Source organism: Nematolebias whitei, chromosome 18 (assembly GCF_014905685.2).
Source record: "Nematolebias whitei isolate Nwh7 chromosome 18, NemWhi1, whole genome shotgun sequence".
In the NCBI taxonomy this organism is placed as follows: domain Eukaryota; kingdom Metazoa; phylum Chordata; class Actinopteri; order Cyprinodontiformes; family Rivulidae; genus Nematolebias; species Nematolebias whitei.
The window spans coordinates 12,650,952-12,671,326 of record NC_056515.1 but is presented as its reverse complement, the minus strand read 5'-3'; the positions used below and the strand labels follow the sequence as shown (position 1 = coordinate 12,671,326).

The window sequence follows — 20,375 nt, the reverse complement described above, 5'->3', positions numbered from 1 at the left end:
AAAGCAACATATGGTGATAAGAGGCTTGCTTATATTCTAGGAAAAAAATCAGAAGTATTGTTGTTGAAAGAAGATTAATACTCATGTGATATACAAAATATAATAAATAAAAGTTATTGAATGTTTATGACTTATTGAATATGAATTAAATAATATGATTATAAGAATATGATTTCTTATCATTCACATAATATTAAGAATAGGAAAATACAACTGTTCCATACCAATTTTTCAAATAAAATATTAGTAAATGCTGCTTTGATTTTATATTTTTCATAATAAAAAGTTAAATTATGATTTCCTTTATTGTTGTCAGAGTCAGAGATTCTTTATTGTCGTTCGCACCACATCTACACATGTGGTGGAGCAAAATTATGTACACAGGGTCCCAGTTACATCCAACAATAAAATGTAAATGAAAAACAATAATAAGATCTAAGATATGAACTAAGAAAAACATCTAAATATACACTAAGCACTAATAGCATAAAAACATTACATCGAACAGCTGCACAAACATGAGTCTGTGTGAACAGATGAGCACACGAACACATCAACATGAAACAGATCAGCAGCAACATGAAACAGATCAGCAGCAACATGATGTGACTTTTCACAGTGATTATTCTGGTTAGAGATTCATGAGTCTAACAGCCTCAGGGTAGAAGCTGTTCCTCAGTCTAGTGGTTCTACACTTAATGCTCCTCAACCTTATTCCTGAGGGGATCGGTGCAAAAAGTGTGTGTGCTGGGTGAGTGGGGTCCTTCATGATGCAGGTGGCCCTCTTCCTGCATCTGGAGGTGTAGATGTCTGTGATGGTGGGGAGACTGACTCCAACAGACTTCTGTGCAGCCTTCACCACTCTCTGCAAAGCTTTTCTTTCTGTTTTGTTGTAATTTTGTTGTAAGAGGTTTGCTAAAGTTGTTTTTTTTTTATTATTATTATTTATATTTTATTGCTTTACAAACTGGAAGTAATGAACCTATAAAAGTATTGCAAAAATAATGAAGAAACATACCTTCATTATTTTGGAAAAATGAAAGTGAATGGGGAAAAACCATTTTGAACCATCCGTCCATACATTATCTTTATCCACGTCTTCCATTTCGGGTCACAGAGAACACTGGTGCCCATGTCCAGCAATCACTGTGTGAGAGACAGAGGACTCCCTGGACAGGTCTCCAGTCCATCATAGGGACACATCGAGACAAACGAGACAAACAACCATTCACTCTCTCTCACACCTACAGTAGGGACTATTTAGATTTACCAATCAGTCTAACATGCATGTTTTTATCTGTGGGAGGAAACTGGAGTACCCTGAGAAAATCCATGCACGCACGAAGAGAACATGCAAACTCCACCTAGAAAGACCCCCGGCAGGGATTTGAGCCAACAACATTCTCACTGAGAGGCAACAGCTCTATCAACTGCGCCACCGTGCCACCCAATTTTGAACCATTTGTTAAAAGTAAACCTAAAAGTAGAATATGTACATTTATTCCCATATTTTCCTTTGAACCCCTTACTCAAAAAATCAAGGTCCAATTGTGAGGAATCCATTCATCTATAGATGTTTTCACCCACTTTTCCTGTCTGGGTCACAGGCAGATGGTGTCTATTTCCAGCAGTCACTGTGTGAGAGACAGAGGACACCCTGGACAGGTCTCCAGTCCATCACAGAGACAAATAGAAACAAAACAAACAACAACTCACACTCTCTCACACCTAGGGGCAATTTTTTGAGTTACTAATTAACCTAGCATGCCTGTTTGCCATAGCAATCATTTGTGGGCAATCTACAGACAGAACTGAACACACACATACTTAACCAATTATATGACAATCACCTGCCTGTGCCTTTTGGCAAGCTTTATAAAAATGAATGGGAACAACATGAACACCATTATATTTTTACAAATGAAACAAGTAGGACAAAATCAAAACTCAAAGGAATCTTTTTTTGTGAAGTTTAGTCTGTGACAGTTATCTGGTATCTGTTTAAATAAGAGCATGCCATTTATGTGTCCCTGTGCATGTGTAGTCCTACCTATTTCATGGTAAAGAGATCCCTGCTTCACCCGGTTTGACTTCTTGGAGCTCGGCATCTCAATCTTCATCACATGTTCACAACATTGTTTCCAGTGTCCTGAAACAAAAAGATTCTTCTGTAGTTTCAAACACCTTTATGGTGTAGCATAAATGTTAGTGATGCAGGAAGAAGGGAAAGGAAACTTGCACTTTCTTTACTACACTTATTGACTTGTTATACCAGCTCACCAGCAGGTCACTTTACTGACCAGCAACAGCTTCATGAATGTATTCACACTTTAATAATCGGAACTCACTGAAGGAGAATGTGTTAATTACAGGGAAATCTATACCATAACAGATGAATATTCATCAAAATGAAAAGACCACATTTGTCTTTTTGAAGTTTTATTACAAAACTTATTTAAAAAAAATGATAAGGATAAGAATTTGAATAGTAACTTGTTTAAAACGTAGTTATTGAATGGAGAAATGATCTGGTTCTCGGACATTGTTTACTCAAAAGAACCACTCTCACTGCAGGTGAAGATTTTTAACAGGCACTTTTACTTGCACGGTCAGATTTAATGACATAAACATACAAAAATGTATACGCATGAAAACCAGTCACAGAAATGAGCCACGAGCTCATTATCTGCTTGTTTGTATAACATTATCAGCTCAGCAGAGTTCACCATAGTTCAGTGGGTGTCCTTGAAGCCAGCTGCAGCCTCACACGGTACTCTTTGTTTGCACAAACATATGGCTCATGGGCATTAAAGACACATCCTTCAGCTCAAGATGAGAGCGTGTTTTGAGAGACAACTAAGCTCGTTGTTCTCTGGGCAGAGAGGAAAAATGTTCTCAGCCACAATAATAAAAGCACAATAAAAACATCCATAACTTTGATCAAATATTCTGACAATGCTTAGACTTTATCAGTATAAAAGGATTAATCAATGGGTAATTGCCTTTCATCTAAAACAAAATAATTTGGGGGATAGAAATTGTTTTGTTTTATACCCGTAACAATTTAGATAAAGTTAAACTTTTTAATAAATTGTTTACTTTGGAGTTTGTTTAAGAGATGTTAATAGATTTGATCAGATTGGGTTATTTACTAAAACTGCAAGCAGGGAAGTGATATTTTGTCAAGTAGTATCAGCTTAAATGGTAAAACCAGACATAGTACTGCATTGATGTCTTCTGGAAGTACAGTCAATGGTTGCTCCATCTTTTCAGGACTTTGGAGACTGATCAAGCCTACAAAACTCCTCGCAGGAAACAACTTACAGCTCAGCGGATCCTTGTAAATCCTTGTAAATCCTTGTATATCAGGTTTCTCTTATAAATGAGTCCTCGAGGCTCAGTGGGATTTACCTGTCTAAATAAAGGTTGAATGAGTTGTAGGATCGTACCAGACACTCATCCAAGGTGACCGAGGTGAGACATTTACAGGGTCGGCAGGAAGACAGCTGATGAGAATAACGGGTGATAAGAAGTCCAAAGATAATCTCAAAGCAGTAAAACCTTGCAGTAAAAAAAGATTCATGTGTAACCAGGATAATCACTGTGAAAAATACAGCATGTTGCTGCTGATCTGTTTCATGTTGCTGCTGATCTGTTTCGTGTTGCTGCTGATCTGTTTCGTGTTGCTGCTGATCTGTTTCGTGTTGCTGCTGATCTGTTTCGTGTTGCTGCTGATCTGTTTCATGCTGCTGTGTTCATTCGTGCTCATCTGCTCACACAGACTCATGTTCGTGCTGCTGTTTGGCGTATGGTTTTAATGCTACTAGTACTTAGCATATTTTTATTAACGTTTTTCTTAGTTCATATCTTAGATCTTGTTACTGTTTTTCTTTTACATTTTATTACTTTTGTTGGATGTAACTGGGACCCTGTGTACACAATTTCGTTCCACCACATGTGGTGGAATGACAAAGAACCTTGAATCCTTGAATGCTTGAATCCCACAGAGTCGTGGCAACTCTTAAACTGAGTTCATTGTGAAATCAAAGCATGTAAAATATGTTGAAACATTTGAACATTTCATATGATTTCACAATAATATTAATTGCAAATAATAATCAACATAATTCATATTTTAAACATTTTGCAATAAAAAAGCTTCATTTGTGATTTTTTTTTTCTTTCTTAAAAGATTAAAAGGAATGTGTGAAGATTTATCAAACTCTAAGTGATGAGGAGATCTGGGACAGTGAATGTGTGAAAACATCAGACATTATTCAGGTCAAAGTAACATTAAAGAAAACAGTTCAGGGTGGTTATGAAAGGTAAATGGACTGTACTTATATAGTGTCTTTCTACCTTATCAAGACACTCAAAGCTCTTTACAACACAACCTGTGCCCTCATTTACCCATTCATACAGCACTCTACTAGATCTCTACAAAGACTAATCAGAGCTTTATCACTTTCATACACTGATGGGACACACATCAGAGGCAATGAGGGGTTCAGTGTCTTGCCCAGGGACACTTCAACATGTGACTGCTGGTGGAATCAAACCCCCAACTCTTGCATTGGAGGACGACTGCTCTAACCACTCGGCCATATGTGAGCTCAGGGTCAGTGTTTGTGGTCAGCAAAGCGCATTTTCATTTTTCATTCGACCTTTATTTATACAGGTTAGTCTCATTAAGCCTCAAGGACTCATTTACAAGAGAGACCTGTTTTAAACAAAGAACACAGATGACAACAATAGACAATCATAAAAAAGCATATAAAATGAAAAGTAAATAAGTCAAGTCAACTTTATTTATAGAGCACGTTTAAAACAGAAACTGCTATCAAAGTGCTTAACAATAACATTAATGAGAATAAAATTAATGGAAAAAAAATAGCAAACACTAATGATAATACTGTACTGAAGAATTAATTAAAATCATTAAAAACATAGGAATACAGAACAAAAAAGACTACATCAACTCAAACTGTGTGAAATGCCAGAGAAAACAGATTATATGTTTTTAGCAGAGATTTGAACACAGGAAGGGAGGTGGTCTGCCTAATGTTGGGGGTCAGGTTGTTCCAGAGTTTGGCGCCGATGACTGAATATGCCTGATCCCCTCTGAGCTTCAGTCTTGTTTTTGGAACAGCCAAAAGCAGCTGATTGGATGAGGGAACATACATGGTTCCAGTATAGAGTTGCATTTGTGCCTAAAAAATCTGACCCAGCCCCAACCCCAGCCCGTAAACATTTTTTCCTGACCCAACCCTATCCAATCAAATTAACTGTAATTACAGGCCCGAACTGGAAAAAAGCCCAACATTGTTTTTATTAAGCTTTTACTGCTTTTGTAAGCAAATCATTTTGTCATAATATTTTTAAAAAGTATTTCAAAGAAAGGAAGATGTAAGATTTATTGTTTCACCAAATGAATACTAACATACAAAACAAACAGCCTAAAACATCAACTGTAAAGATAGACTATTATACAAATGAACAAAACTATTTTTAGTGCTAAACTATTTGGAAAAATATAGAACAAGTCTATTTTAATTAAACGCGCTTCTTACTTCAGCTTTTGTAGATGCTGCTAATTCCTTCACCACAGAAGACAGCAGGGTGCAAAGACGTGCACGGCCGGTGATCAGCTGATTCATCCATCCATCCATTATTTTTACCCGCTTCTTCCATTTTGGGTCACGGGGGTCACCGGTGCCCATGACCTGCCATCACTGTGTGAAAGGTGGGGGACACCCTGAACAGGTCACAAGTCAATTTTAACCGGCAAGTCAGCAGACACACATGGCCGGTGACAGGTTGTCCATCTGAGCTTAACGCAACTTTTTGTACCTCTTTAAACCGCCGGTTGAACCTGCCTCCTCCTCAACAAGTAGATTAACACAATTTTATATTGTGCATTCTTATTTAGTTTTCTTTGTGCAGTATGATTCGTAAAACCGCAGGAACCAGAGCCCAAATGCGCAATTATTGCACAATGCGCCAGCGATCTCTTCCACAGTCTGATTAACTGATGCACTCCTCTTTCTTTCTTCATCCTCTCTACATATAAACTTCCTGCCTCCTCAGAGGAGTTTAAAGGAGGCTCCTCCTCTAAGTAGATTAACACAATTTTATACTGTGCATTCTTATTTAGTTTTATTTGTGCTGTATGATTTGTAAAACCACATTAAAGCCTGAGACTGGCCCGGCCCACACATTAATAACATTATAATGGCCCAGACTGGTCATAATCCGGGTCGGTCTGGGCCGGTTTCGGGTTCGGGTTAGAAATGACAGCTCTATTCTAGTAGCTTAGAAAGATAAAGGGGTGCAAGGCAATTTAGGCACCTATTATAGGTCAACAAAAAAACTGTAAAGTATATTCTAGTACACACAGGGAGCCAATGAAGTGAGGACAGAACTGGTGTAATATGCTCAAACCTATGAGTTCCTGTTAAGAGCCAAGCAGCAGCATTTTGGACGAGCTAGAGATGCGAGATGGAGGCCTGGCTGACCCCAGCATAGAGTGCATTGCAGTAGTCCAATCGGGTCGTGATAAAGGCATGGACTAGTTTCTCAAGGTTGGGTCTGGACAACACTGGCTTGAGCTTAGCTACCTGCCTTAATTGGAAGAAGCTTTTCTGCAGAATAGAGTTGATTTGTTTGTCAAACTTGAAGTCAGAGTCTAAAACCATCCCGAGATTTTTAACAGACTGCGTAAGATATGACTGAAGGGAGTCCAGGTTTACGTGAAGATATAATTATATACAGAAGAATTATATACAAAACAAAAGCAGCTACATTATAAAGCGATGTAAAATACTAAAAACAGGAACATGTCTGCATTGGTTTTTGCCATGAATTTAGAAGTTGTTTCAAATCCCTTAGAGTGATCAAAGTCGAGTGCTTCAGATCTTTTTGCAAGATATTCCAGGAAACAGGAGGAGAGTAGGAGAAGGTCCTTTTGCCAAGTTCAGTCTACACTGAGGGAACACTGCAGGTAATAATGTCTTGAGAGCGCACGCTGTAGCTGCACTGATGAAGTGACATGTAGGAGGAGATGTATGAAGGCAGCAGAACAAGAAGTGATTTAAATATGAAAATGTACCAGTGAGAGAGTTTGCGGGAAGTTAATGATGAACAATTGAGGAATGAATACAGGGTGCAGTGGTGGGTATGATATTTACAGACAGTTATGAATCTTAATGCACCATGATAGACAGCATCCAACATCAACATTTACCAAGTTTTCGATATGAGGCTTATGAGAGATGTGAATCAACCAAGATACCCATGTATTCATAAAAATTGACAAACTCAATGAGGACACCACTCAAAGATAAAATAGAAGGAAGGACTGCTGGTACTGACTTCCTGTTTGAAGACATCCCTTTGGTTTTATCAGCATTTTGCACCAGTTTAGAATGGAACAAATCTGACTGAATGATGATTAATACAGACTGTAAAAGCTGAAAAAGCTTAGCAACTGTTTTAGCTCAACAATGAACAACTGCGTCATCGGCACAGAAATGTAAGGATGCATTAGGAATCATCTGACCTACATTACTTATGTAGATTGTGAAAAGGGTGGGTCCTAAGACTGAGCCTTGTGATACACCATTGTTGACAGTAAGATAGCTGGAAGAAGTGCCATTATGTTGAACACATTGCCTCCAATTCATGCTAAAGGCAAAGGTGGGACCAGCAATTATTATCAAGAGTTATGCAAATATTCCAAACAAAAGCTGGTATGTTAATAACATGTCTCCAGTTGTGTCAATTAAAGTCCAATTGTAATATTTACAGCTGATGTTACACCTTTTGCACTACAGATTAGAATCTAGGGCAGTCATCAATGTGAACGTGAACCTTAATGCAATGTTTCAGTTTACTGTTTTTATTTTTAAATTTCTCAATATAAATAAATATTTTACGGATATAATGATCTTCTTTTGTGTGTGTGTTGAATGTCTTCATAAAAAAACATAAATTATATAAAATAACTGTAATAATAACCAGACCTATTTGTCGAAATTGAATACAAACTGGATAAACTGTGGGAGAAGAAGTAGTTGATTGTTGAACCACATGTTAATCAAAAATAAAAGTAAACTTCAGCCAATCAGATAAAGCAAGAAGAGTTATTTGGAACAAGTCTTAACAGGTGTGGCCATTGTTGCTCGCTGTCACTCTTAAAACTCATAGCTATTGGGAAAGAATGCAAACTGGTTTGAATGTTTGACTGTCTGCCACATACAGATAGCTTGAAGAAATACAAAATGGACTCACTGTAACTCATGTTAAAGGTTGCGTTGTCTGAGCACCTCCAATGAAAGATTAAAAAAAATTGTGGTCCAGGCCTTTAGGATGAACAACAACTCCACTGGAAGGTTTGGGGGCATAGTTTTGGCACCTGAAAGTGGGGCCACAGACTAAACGTCCATCTTACATTTAAGTTCCTTTAAATGCAATCACTACTGTTTTCTACATGTGCAGGGGTTGTATTATATCTAATCTTTGTTAGTAATATGTTGGTTCTCAGCATAGTTCGTGTCCTTTATTTGACCAGATTTAAAAAACCATTGAGATTGAGAATTTATTTGCAAGAGAGACCATGCTGTGAATGAAAGTAGCCAGTAACTGCTAAATTATTTCCATTATTTAATATTAAGTCTTATCATGTCTTATCTGCTACAGAAGAAAAGTTTCATTCACATACTTATACACAAATCGGCATTATTTCCATTTATTAATTAGATACAGCATTCACCTAGTTGAATTAATCCTTTGTGCATTTGTCGGAGAATATTATGTCAGAAATTTTTATTTACAAGTGAAGACAGTTCAGTATTATTTATCAAGACCATATTTGCACCGCACATTCTAACCCACACTCACTATTACCACATGAAAATAAACTACAAAAATCCAAGGTTTATTTATTTATTCATAGGAGTGCATAATTTTACACATTTGATCACAGACCACTGATTGACAAACTAGAAAATGAGGTGGGGCTTTTTGGGTAGTCGTTCTAAATTGGTTTAGATCTTACTTTGTCGACTGGAATTACATTTTGGCAAATATAACATAAAGCAAAAAAAAAGCAAAACACTTGTTTTCAAGATTGGTTGGACTATCCCTTTAAGATTCTTTGTCAGTGAAGTTCAGGTGCTAAAATAGGCTGATGACACAGTTTAACATTCCAATGTCACCACATAATTGCAATCCGTTTCCAGTCACTGAGTAGGTGTGTCTATAATATCAAAATGTCCTCTTGCTCAATGCATAAAAAACAAAAGTCCATTTTTTTGTTCCCAAAATGCAAGATTAGATCAGCATTCAATTAGACTGAATGGTGCCAAAAACTAAAGAGTATGCCAAAAAGCTGAGCGCAGTCATGAAGATGTACCTAAATTTTGCATGTTATATATAGTCTGTCACTAAATCATCCAACTTTCATACTAAAAATGTTGGCATGACAAAAAGATTTCTGTCTAACCAAGACACAGAAAAACTGGTGCACGCTTGTAATTTTAGTACATCAGGTTATTTTATTGGTGTTTTCAGAGGTGTCATAAAAACTCCGTCAGGTGCACTTCATCCAAACATTTTGCCAAAACCAGGACAAAGAAACACATTACCGGCACATCAGTCTTTAAATCACTGCTCTGGTTCCATATCTGTAATAGAATTGATTTTTAAATCTAGTAATGAATGTGAAAGGCACTGAATAGTCTTGGAATTAAATTGAGCGTGAGTATGAATCATATAAACCCCCTGAGGTCATCACAAAAGTGTTTATCAGTACTCAGTGTATCCAGGACTGGAACGAAACAAGGAGAAGCCACATTTAGTCTCTATGCTCTGTCACCAACTTCCTCAAAACCTGAGATGAGCAGAAAATTGTTAATTCTTTTGAATCAGGACTAAAATTGTTCGACCAAAATCTCATTATCCTGCCCATATCGCCTAAGGGCAGGGCTTTTCAAAGTGTGGGGTGCAATTCTGTAGGGTGGCGCCCAAGTTCTTCAGCAGCGTGACGAAAAAATAAACCAAAAAAAGTAAAAGAAAAAAGTAAAGGGAATGAGGTGATGTGAAATGTTAAAAAGGAAACATTTTAAATATGTTTTGAAAAAGCACAGATGATTAAAATGTGTAAAAAAACAAAGAATAAAAATGTGTACAACCTTTTTTTAATGAAAGAGACATTAACCGACAACAACAACAATTGTAACAGAAATAATAGTGGGGGGGGGGGGGGGGGGCACAGTGGATTATTTGCTGGGGGTGGGGTGACTCTCCCACGCCTTAAAAACTGTCCTAAGGTATTCAGGAGAAAGGTTCCAAGACGTAGAAATGTCCGCAGGAGTTTTCAATCTCTTTGCACAAGTTCTGTGGATTTTGGTCACGTTTGAATAAATAAGCAAAACAAATGCTTCACATGAGGTTGTGTCCACGGGCTCTCATTATGTCGGTTATTGTCTGACAGGTGTGGTGCCTCAGTCAAACTCGTAACCTGCTGCTGTTCCCAGAACAGATCTCATTTTATTTTTTTTCTCCAACTCTTAGAGTTAGAGTTAGCAAGAGTTAGGGTTTATTTTTTTGTTGTTCGCACCCTATTTGGTACATGTGGTGGAACAAAATTTTGTACGCAGGGTCCCAGTTACATCCAACAATAAAATGTAAAAGAAAAACAATTATAAGATCTAAGATATGACCTAAGAAAAACATTAACTACAAATACAATAAGCACTAATAGCATAAAAACAATATGCCGAACAGCAGCACGAACACGAGTCTGTGTGAGCAGATGAGTATGAGTGAACACATCAACAGGAAACAGATCAGCAGCAACATGATGTGATTTTTTTTTCACAGTGAATATCCTACTTAGATATTCCTGAGTGTAACAGCCTCAGGGTAGAAGCTGTTCCTCAGTCTAGTGGTTCTACACTTAATGCTCCTTAACCTCCTTCCTGAGGGGTGTGGGGCAAAAAGTGTGTGTGCTGGGTGAGTGGGGTCCTTCATGATGCAGGTGGCCCTCTTCCTGCATCTGGAGGTGTAGATGCATGTGATGGTGGGGAGGCTGACTCAAACAGACTTCTCTGCAAAGCTTTTCTTTCTGCAGCTGTGCAGCCTCCATGCCACACGTTGATGCTGGAGCATTCTAATCAGTGGGTAAAATCATACGTGCAACAGACTCTGCAGTTATACTGAAGCAGAAGCTGCTCGCAGAGAAAACACAACCTGTCTTACTTGTGTTTGTTGGCAAACCAATCAAATCTTTTAGGAGCTCAATGCTTGATTTAAATTCAATAGAAGTTTTACATTTTTTCTTTCTTACGATCTGTGGCTATTCAGAAACTTTCCGGGACAACAGCCCTAAATGTTCAAGTCTAACAACACAAAAGATAAATAGTATTTATTTCAAAACTGGTCTAAATCTTTTTTTTTTCTAAAGTGTACTCCAGTAGATTAAATCCTAAACACAGGGACAGAGGCAAAGCTACAAAGTAGGTGGAGCTGAACAAAACAAAATGTGCACGTCTCAGATAGTAGTTTTGCATGCTGTGCGTGCAAAGTTCTGATTTTCAAAAATGATCACATGATACAGTCGTACAGCTCAAAGATCACTTGGACACAAAAAGTCTGTGAATCTGCAGCTGAAAATCTGACTAAGTTCACACACTTACTTTGTAAATTTGAAATGCCACTAATCTCCAGCAGTTGCAGTTAAACAAGATACTGACTTTACTGTTTCCTGAACTTCAACATGAAGGAGAAAAGTATTTTTACTGTTTATCAGTTTACTTTATTAGCTCTTAGTTATAATTGTTTACATTTGTATTTTATTATTGTGTTTTTATGTAATGCCCATCTTTTGTTGTAATTCCTGTAATGCATGTTTTGTTTGTTTTGAATGTAAATTGTTCTAATGTATTCAATTGTGTCTGTAACACATTTTAAATTGTGCTACACATGATCTTGCCCTGAGGTTAAAAAAAGCCAGCATATTGTTTGCACGCAAAATGTTCCTTTAAATTTTAAAGTATATCCAGAGTGATGCACTTGTGCACATAACTTTCCCTACCAACTGCTAAATTACAACCTGCTCAGTTTGACCAGAATGCAAGGTGTTGTCTTTCTTTTTTTTGTTTTCAATTAACATGAGTTTAGATTCCAGCCTTACTCAGGTTGTCGACATGTTGCTGCAGGGTCTTGTTCCAGCGTTGCGTGTTCTCAATATTGCACGAGGTAATTGTGTAGCTTCCATTTCCTTGAAGAGGCGTTTTAATAACTATATGTTGGCCATAAAGAAGATCAGCCTCCGACACACAGACTCTGGTATCCTGACAGAAAAAACACACACATTCATTTTTATCTTAGTTTTTATTAGTTTTTTTTGTTAAAACATTCTCATACATTCAACACAGAGTGTAAAGTTAGAGCTGAAAAAATGTAATCATAGTTTACAGCTTAATTGAAAATATCCACACCAATATTCACCCCATGAAGACATCCTTAGAATAAAAACAAATCATAACTTTGTTTATTTAAATGTGTTGTGTAATGTTTAACAGAAAAGCAGGTGAGCTGTGTCACAATGAAGTCACTGTTCAGAAATAACATCACTCTGAATGAGAAGGATTTTTCTTCTGAAACTAATGATAAACCATGACTAAAAGCAAGCAGACACTACTAGTATTAAAGGAACAAAAGCCAAAAAGGGTTGTTTCTTTGGTTATAGCAGCGCTCTGTTCGTCAGAGCTTAACAAACAGGTTGTTCCAGCCTGTGATTGATGACGGGAAGCAAATTCCCATTGTTAGACAAATAACTTTATTCAACCTGACAGCAGTCAAGAACTATTCTCTTTGTAAAGAGTAATTGTAAAAGCATTCATAAGTGAAACTAAATACAATATGATTTCTAAAAGATCAGCAAATTTGTAGATAAAATTGTAAAAAAAGTGTGCTGCATCACCGTTTAGCACTTAGTACATTCATGTAGTACAACTTCCAAGAATAAAATCTTTAAAGACATCTTGGATATTTATAAAAAAAAGTCAGCTAAGAACCAAGATACATGTTAAAAGCATGAACATCCTTGAAAAACATGCATATCATCCGCTGGCTTTCCATGCCTGAGTTTTAGACTAATTTTATGTTAAAAATTGACAACATTGTAGCCATTTTAGTCAAACCTGGACAATAACATTATGCACAGTATTGTGCAATATTGTAAGATGTCACAGAGTGTGTTGTGACTGACTCAGCTACAATGAAAAGTCTTAACTCAAAATCAGTGAAGTGGACTGTGATATAGCCAAATTTGTGTTGGCTAAAATTAATTAGTAACACCATATTTTCCGGCGTATAAGTCACAATTTTTTTGCATGAATTTGTCAGTCCTGCAATTTATACGCTGAAGCGACATATACTTTTTTTTCCATAATCATAACAATTTTTGACTGACATCTGACACTTTCATTCATTCTGACATGAGCCAGATTAAACACTACCGTTTGCAGCTGCTGGAGGTGTGAGAGGGCCCTCTAGGCTTTTGACAACTACCGTTACCCTCCCCCCACACACACAAACATTCCACAGTGGTGCACCATCCATCCATTTATCCATCCATTTATCCATTAATCCATCCACCCATCACAGCTCCAGCTACGAGCTCTACAGCCTTCCTTCCCCACTGGAGCGGGAAGGAAGACTCTGCGGCAGTGTGCCACCCGTCCACCTATCAATCAAAACATCCCTCCCTCTGTCCGTCCATCCATCCATCCATCCATCCATCCATCTATCCATTCATTGCAGATCACGCGCTGACAGAGGAAGGGGGCAACAAGGTGCGTGATCCGCGGCCATGGAAAGCAGCGAGGTGTGGGTGGGGGGATGCTGTAGAGCCACGACCTTCATTCCCGCTCCTCTGCTGGAATGGGGGCAGCTTAATTTCAGGCAAAATGAAGTTGTTTTCACCATTAAAGTGAATTTATTGAGGAAAAATTAAACTGAGACACACCTTTGCTATAATGTCGAGCAAACAAATTTTTTGTGTTAATCTTGTTACATTTCGAAGAACTGCAACAGTGAGTCTTCCCGTGCGTGCTACCGCAGCCGCCATTTGGCAGCCATTCGATTTTTGGTACAACACCAGCTGTCACATTTTCTGCTCTGCCTGTCATAGTTCCTGTTCATGTTGGTTTGTTTTATCTCAGCTCCTGTCAACCTGCACCTCAGTCTGCTCATGTAACCATGCCCACTCAGCTGAGTCACCACAATCAGCCCTCATGCAGCTCACCTGTTGTCACCTGTATTTAAACCCCACAGCCACACTACTCAGTGCCAGATTATTGAAAGCCTCACAGTGAGTAAATGTTCAGCGTCCATGCCACAGTTTCATTTGTCTTCCTGGTTCAGACTTCATGCCTGTCTTACGGATTACCCATCTTGCTCTTCCCCTGCTTGCTTTGGATTATCTACTCTGCTCATGGTAATGACCTTTGCCTTCTCTACAATGACCACGCCTACCAGATCATGATTCAAGTCTAGTTTGGGATTTCTGATCACCTGTGCATGACCCTCACCTGTCTCCCTGGACCTGTGTTATGGATCTCCCTCCTAACTGCTTCACGCTCAGCTCTGCCTCAAAACCAGCTCACCTTCTCCAACGGTGACATCACAGAAACCAGTTCCTCTAAGGAAATCCTTCCTTACCTGCTTATGAAAGTTGGTGTTTATAAACTGAACTGTCAAACCAAAGCCATTGAACTCCAATTCACTAACCTTCCTGTCTCTTCAGATTGTGCTTGCCCAAGGACTCAGACCTCTACCAGAAGCAGTTCATCAATAAATATTTTAAACCTTCCTGTTGTCTGTGATCTGGTTCGAATCCCTAAATCTGGTTCTTGTCAGAATAATCTGGACAAAATTGATTCGACACAGACACAGGAATGGCGTTCTGGTGTGGAGGGAACCATAGTTAAATTAAAGAAAGACATGCAGGAAATTAGTCACTTGATTCATAACTTGTCCCAGTAGACTCCACCACAGGCATCTATTAGTTTTACTACGACCCAGGCGACAGTACATCAAGTTTCTCCCAGCCAAGAATCCCACCTGCCAGGAACCTGATCAGTATCGTTCATTTTTAACCCAGTGTGACATTCATTTTCAGCTGCAACCATCCTTCTTACCGTCTGAGCGATCCAAGATGGCTTATGTAATCTCTCTTCTCTCGGGTAAAGCCAAATCATGGGGTCTTCAGAATGGCAAAGGAACCCAAGGTACTGTTGTTCCTTTAATGACTTTGATAAATAACTCTGTAGAGCCTTTGACCCTATCCTACTTGAGAGAGAGGCAGCTTGTAAGTTGTTTTCTGTAAAACAAGGAAGTAAACGGGTAACAGAACAAACAGTGCCTTGCGAAAGTTTTCGGACCCCTTGAACTTTTCAACCTTTTGCCACATTTCAGGCTTCAAACATAAAGATATAAAATTTTATTTTTTTGTGAAGAATCAACAACAAGTGGGACACAATCGTGAAGTGGAATGAAATTTGTCCTGATAGACAAGATGTGAAAGATCTTTTTTTGTAATACCACTATCTTCCCTCATGTTTCTACCCCTTTTCCTATCTAAGATTATTATCTGATAAGGATAAAATGGCCGCGCTTTCTACAGTTGCAGCTTCGTGCACTCCGCCCATCTTTTGGACGACTGTACGTACATTTTCGCGTTGTACCTTGGTGTAATTCCAATAAAGTTTATTCTGATTCTGATTTATTGGCTGTGTCAAACTTTTTTAACAAATAAAAAACTGAAAAGTGGGGCATGCAATATTATTCGGCCCCTTTACTTTCAGTGCAGCAAACTCACTCCAGAAGTTCAATGAGGATCTATGAATGATCCAATGTTGTCCCAAATGACTGATGATGATAAATAGAATCCACCTGTGTGTAATCAAGTCTCTGTATAAATGCACCTGCTCTGTGATAGTCTCAGGGTTCTGTTCAAAGCACAGAGAGCATCATGAAGACCAAGGAACACACCAGACAGGTCTGAGATACTGTTGTGGAGAAGTTTAAAGCCGGATTTGGATACAAAAAGATTTCCCAAGCTTTAAACATCCCAAGGAGCACTGTGCAAGCAATCATATTGAAATGGAAGGAGTGTCAGACCACTGCAAATCTACCAAGACCTGGCCGTCCCTCCAAACTTTCATCTCGAACAAGGAGAAGACTGATCAGAGATGCAGCCAAGAGGCCCATGATCACTCTGGATGAACTGCAGAGATCTACAGCTGAGGTGGCAGAGTCTGTCCATAGGAAAACACTCAGTTGAACACTGCATACATCTGGCCTTTATGGAAGAGTGGCAAGAAGAAAGCCATTTCTCAAAGATATCCATAAAAAGTGTTGTTTAAAGTTTGCCACAAGCACCTGGGAGACACACCAAACATGTGATGAAGGCGTTCTGGTCAGATGAAACCAAAATCGAACTGTTTAGCCACAATGAAAAACGATATGTTTGGTGTAAAAGCAACACAGCTCTTCACCCTGAACACACCATCCCCACTGTCAAACATGGTGGTGGCAGCATCATGGTTTGGGCCTGCTTTTCGTCAGCAGGGACAGGGAAGATGGTCAGAATTGATGGGAAGATGGATGGGGCCAAATACAGGACCATTCTGGAAAAAAACCTGTTTGAGTCTGCAAGAGACCTGAGACTGGGACGGAGATTTATCTTCCATCAAGACAATGATCCAAAATATAAAGCCAAATCTACAATGGAATGGTTCACAAAAAAACGTATCCAGGTGTTGGAATGGCCAAGTCAAAGTCCAATCTGTGGAAAGAGCTGAAGACTGCTGTTCACAAACGCTCTCCATCCATCCTCACTGAGCTCGAGTTGTTTTGCAAGGAAGAATGGGCAAGAATTTCAGTCTCTCGATGTGCAAACTGATAGAGACATACCCTAAGTGACTTGCAGCTGTAATTGCAGCAAAAGGCGGCACTACAAAGTATTTATGCAAGGGAGCCAAATAATATTGCACGCCCCACTTTTCAGTTTTTTATTTGTTAAAAAGTTTGACACATCCAATAAATTTCATTCCACTTCACAATTGTGTTCCACTTGTTGTTGAATCTTCACAAAAAATTAAAATTTTATATATTTATGTTTGAAGCCTGAAATGTGGCAAAAGGATGAAAAGTTCAAGGGGGCCGAATACTTTCGCAAGGCACTGTATTATCAATTTTCATGACATAGCAGCTCAAAGCAGGTGGAACAAGGAGGCACTAGCAGATGCATTATTTCAAGGATTAAATGAAAACATCAAAGATGAGCTGGCAACCAAAGAATACCCCGAGTCTCAAATCACTATAAGAAATGGCAACCCGGGTCGACCTCTGCCTTTGCGAAAGACATATACAGAAAGAGACCAGAGCTGAGAGAGCAGTTCAACCATGGAGACAGTCTTGAACCAATCATATCGCCACTGTAAATACCCAATCTATAACCTCTTCTCAGCGACCATCTGTTGTACTCATGTAGTCGGGTGGAAGTCGACTCACTCCAGAGGAAAGGGAGAGGAGAAGAAGGAATCACCTCTGCTTCTACTGTGGGAAGGAAAGACACTGTTGCCAAATGTTTAAGAAGGCCAGACTCAGTAGGAAAGAGGACCCTACTGAGTCATATTAGACATCCCATGATCTCCTCTTCATTTACCCTACCTGCTATGATCAAAGTTCAAGGTAAATGGTAAATGGACTGTACTTATATAGCGCCTTTCTATCTTATTGAGATACTCAAAGCGCTTTACACTACAATCTGTGCCTCATTTACCCATTCATACAGCACTCTACTAGATCTCTACAAAGCTAATTGAACAAATCATTCTAAAGAGACTAATCAGAGCTTTATCACATTCATACACCGATGGGACATACATCGTAGGCATGGAGGAGTTCAGTGTCTTGTCCAGGGACACTTTGGCATGTGACTGCTGGTGGATTCGAACCCCCAACTCTTGCATTGGAGGACGACTGCTCTAACCACTCAGCTACAGCCGCCCTCGAAGATGAGAAACCTATACCTGTTTCTGCATTCATCGACTCCGGAGCTGACACCGAGTTTATTGATCAAGATTTTGCCAAATCTGTGGGTAATGAACTGGTCCAAACCACCAGACCCCACAAAATTTTAGCTTTAGATGGACATTCACTGCATGACACCCATCTCAAGACTGTACCTGTTTCATTAAAGCTCAGTGGCAATCACCAGGAGACAATAAAATTTGTTGTTATCAACTCCCCCCAGTTACCCATCATTCTTGGTGCCACATGGCTTGGTAAACACAATCCGTGCATCAACTGGAGGGGGAAGGAAATAGTAGGGTGGTCTGAGGAATGTTTATCTACATGTTTGTTTAATGCAGTGTCACCTACTATTCCCCCAGAAGAAAATGAGGAGACTTATCCTGACCTCTCTAAGGTGCCATAGGATTATCACGACCTAAAAGAAGTGCTTAATAAAATCAAAGCTACCTCTTTGCTTGCCCATAGACCATACGACTGTCCCATTGAATTCCTACCTGGTTCCACACCACCTAAGGGTGGCCTGTATTCTTTGTCTGAACCAGAAAGTCAGGCCATGTAAAAATATATTAATGAATCGCTCCAAGCTGACATAATCCAACCTTCAGCATCACTAGCTGGAGCTGTTTTTTTCTTTGTGGGCAAAAAGGATGGGTCACTTTGCCCTTGTATCGATTATCGGGGTTTAAACAAAATTACTGTCAAAAATAAGTACCCCTTACCTCTCATGACATCTGCATTCGACCTCATCCAAGGAACCACTGTCTTTACTTAACTTGACTTAAATGCATACCACCTCATTCGCATTAAGGAGAGGGATAAGTGGAAGACCACTTTCAATACCCCAACTGGACACTATAAATACCTAGTAATGCCCTTTGGACTCACTAATGCTTCTGCTATGTTCCAGGCTTTAGTTAATGACGTTCTAAGAGACATGGTCAATCAGTCTGTGTTTTTTTTATTTAGATGACATCCTCATTTTTTCCATGGATTTAAACTCTCATAAGAAACATGTTTGTTCCGTACTGCTGAGACTTTTATAGAACAACTTGTTTGTAAAAGCCGAAAAGTGTGAATTCCATCAGTCTACCTCTTCTACCTCTTTCTTGGGTTTTGTTATTTCCCCAAATAGAACCATGGCCATTAGTAAGGTTCTGGCCGTGTTGGATTGGCCAATACCAAAGATAGAAAGCAGTTACAGAGATTCTTAGGATTTGCAAACTTCTATCAAAAATTCATTAAAGGCTACAGTCAGATCTCTGCTCCTCTGCATACCCTCACATCCTCAAAGACCAGTTTTCATTGGAACGAGCAAGCAGAACAGGCCTTCAACACATTAAAGAAACGGTGTTCTACAGCACCCATCTTACACTCACCTGACCCTGAACTACAGTTTTTCGTGGAGGTGGATGCTTCCAGCACAGGGGTTGGCACTGTTCTCAGCCAACGCAATGTTGAAGGTAAAACTCATCCCTGTGCTTTTTTCTCTAAAAGTCTGTCTCCTGCAGAGCGTAATTATGATATGGGAGAACAAGAGCTTCTGGCTGTCAAACTGGCGATCGAAGAATGGAGACATTGGCTGGAGGGCGCCAGGAAACCTTTTCAGGTGTGGACTGATCATAAGAACCTTGAATACTTAAAGACGACCAGAAGACTCAACCCCAGACAGACCAGGTGGGCATTGTTCTTCTGTCATTTCAATTTTACTCTGTCTTACAGAACTGGGTCCAAAAATGGCAAACCAGATGCCCTTTCTCATATCACGGAGGATTATGAAGGTTGCACCTCCAAGAATGAGGTAGAGTTCACCCTACTCAGTAAGGTGTGACTCGCTGTTACTCAGCTGGAGGAAGAGATTAAACAGGCTAACCTGGCCCAACCACTACCACCACCAGATTGTCCCAAGAACTGGATGTTTGTCCCTACTCCCCTAGTAAAAAGGGTTCTCGAACTCTGTCACCAGTATCGCCTTTTCTGTCACCCTGGTTTAACTAAGACCCTGTCTCTAGTCAGAGCCCAGTTCTGTTGGAAGGACCTGGTAGGGGATGTTAAAGATTTTATCTCTTCTTGTCGCCGATGCTGCCAGGCCAAGACTTCTAGATGCCCACCAGCTGGTTTTCTACATCCTCTCCCTATCCCCTCACATCCCCTGGTTCCATATAACTATGGACTTTATCACAGGTCTTCCTCTATCCTCTGGCAACATGGTTATCCTAACTATGTAAGGATTGTACCATTTCCTGTTTCGGTTTGTGTTTGTGTTCCCC

The 20,375-nt window shown here is 39.3% G+C and overlaps 1 protein-coding gene across 1 annotated transcript in view; it reads right to left on the bottom strand.

The window, feature by feature from the left end:
- LOC119425042 (rhotekin-like) overlaps positions 1 to 20,375 on the bottom strand; it is a 74,423-nt gene that overhangs the window by 13,876 nt on the left and 40,172 nt on the right. Inside the window, exons 10-11 of the mRNA XM_037692568.1 lie at positions 12,194 to 12,353; positions 2,051 to 2,149 (exon numbers count right to left, since the gene is read on the bottom strand). Of these exons, the coding sequence (XP_037548496.1) occupies positions 2,051 to 2,149; positions 12,194 to 12,353 (259 nt within the window). The remainder of the gene's footprint in view (positions 1 to 2,050; positions 2,150 to 12,193; positions 12,354 to 20,375) is intronic.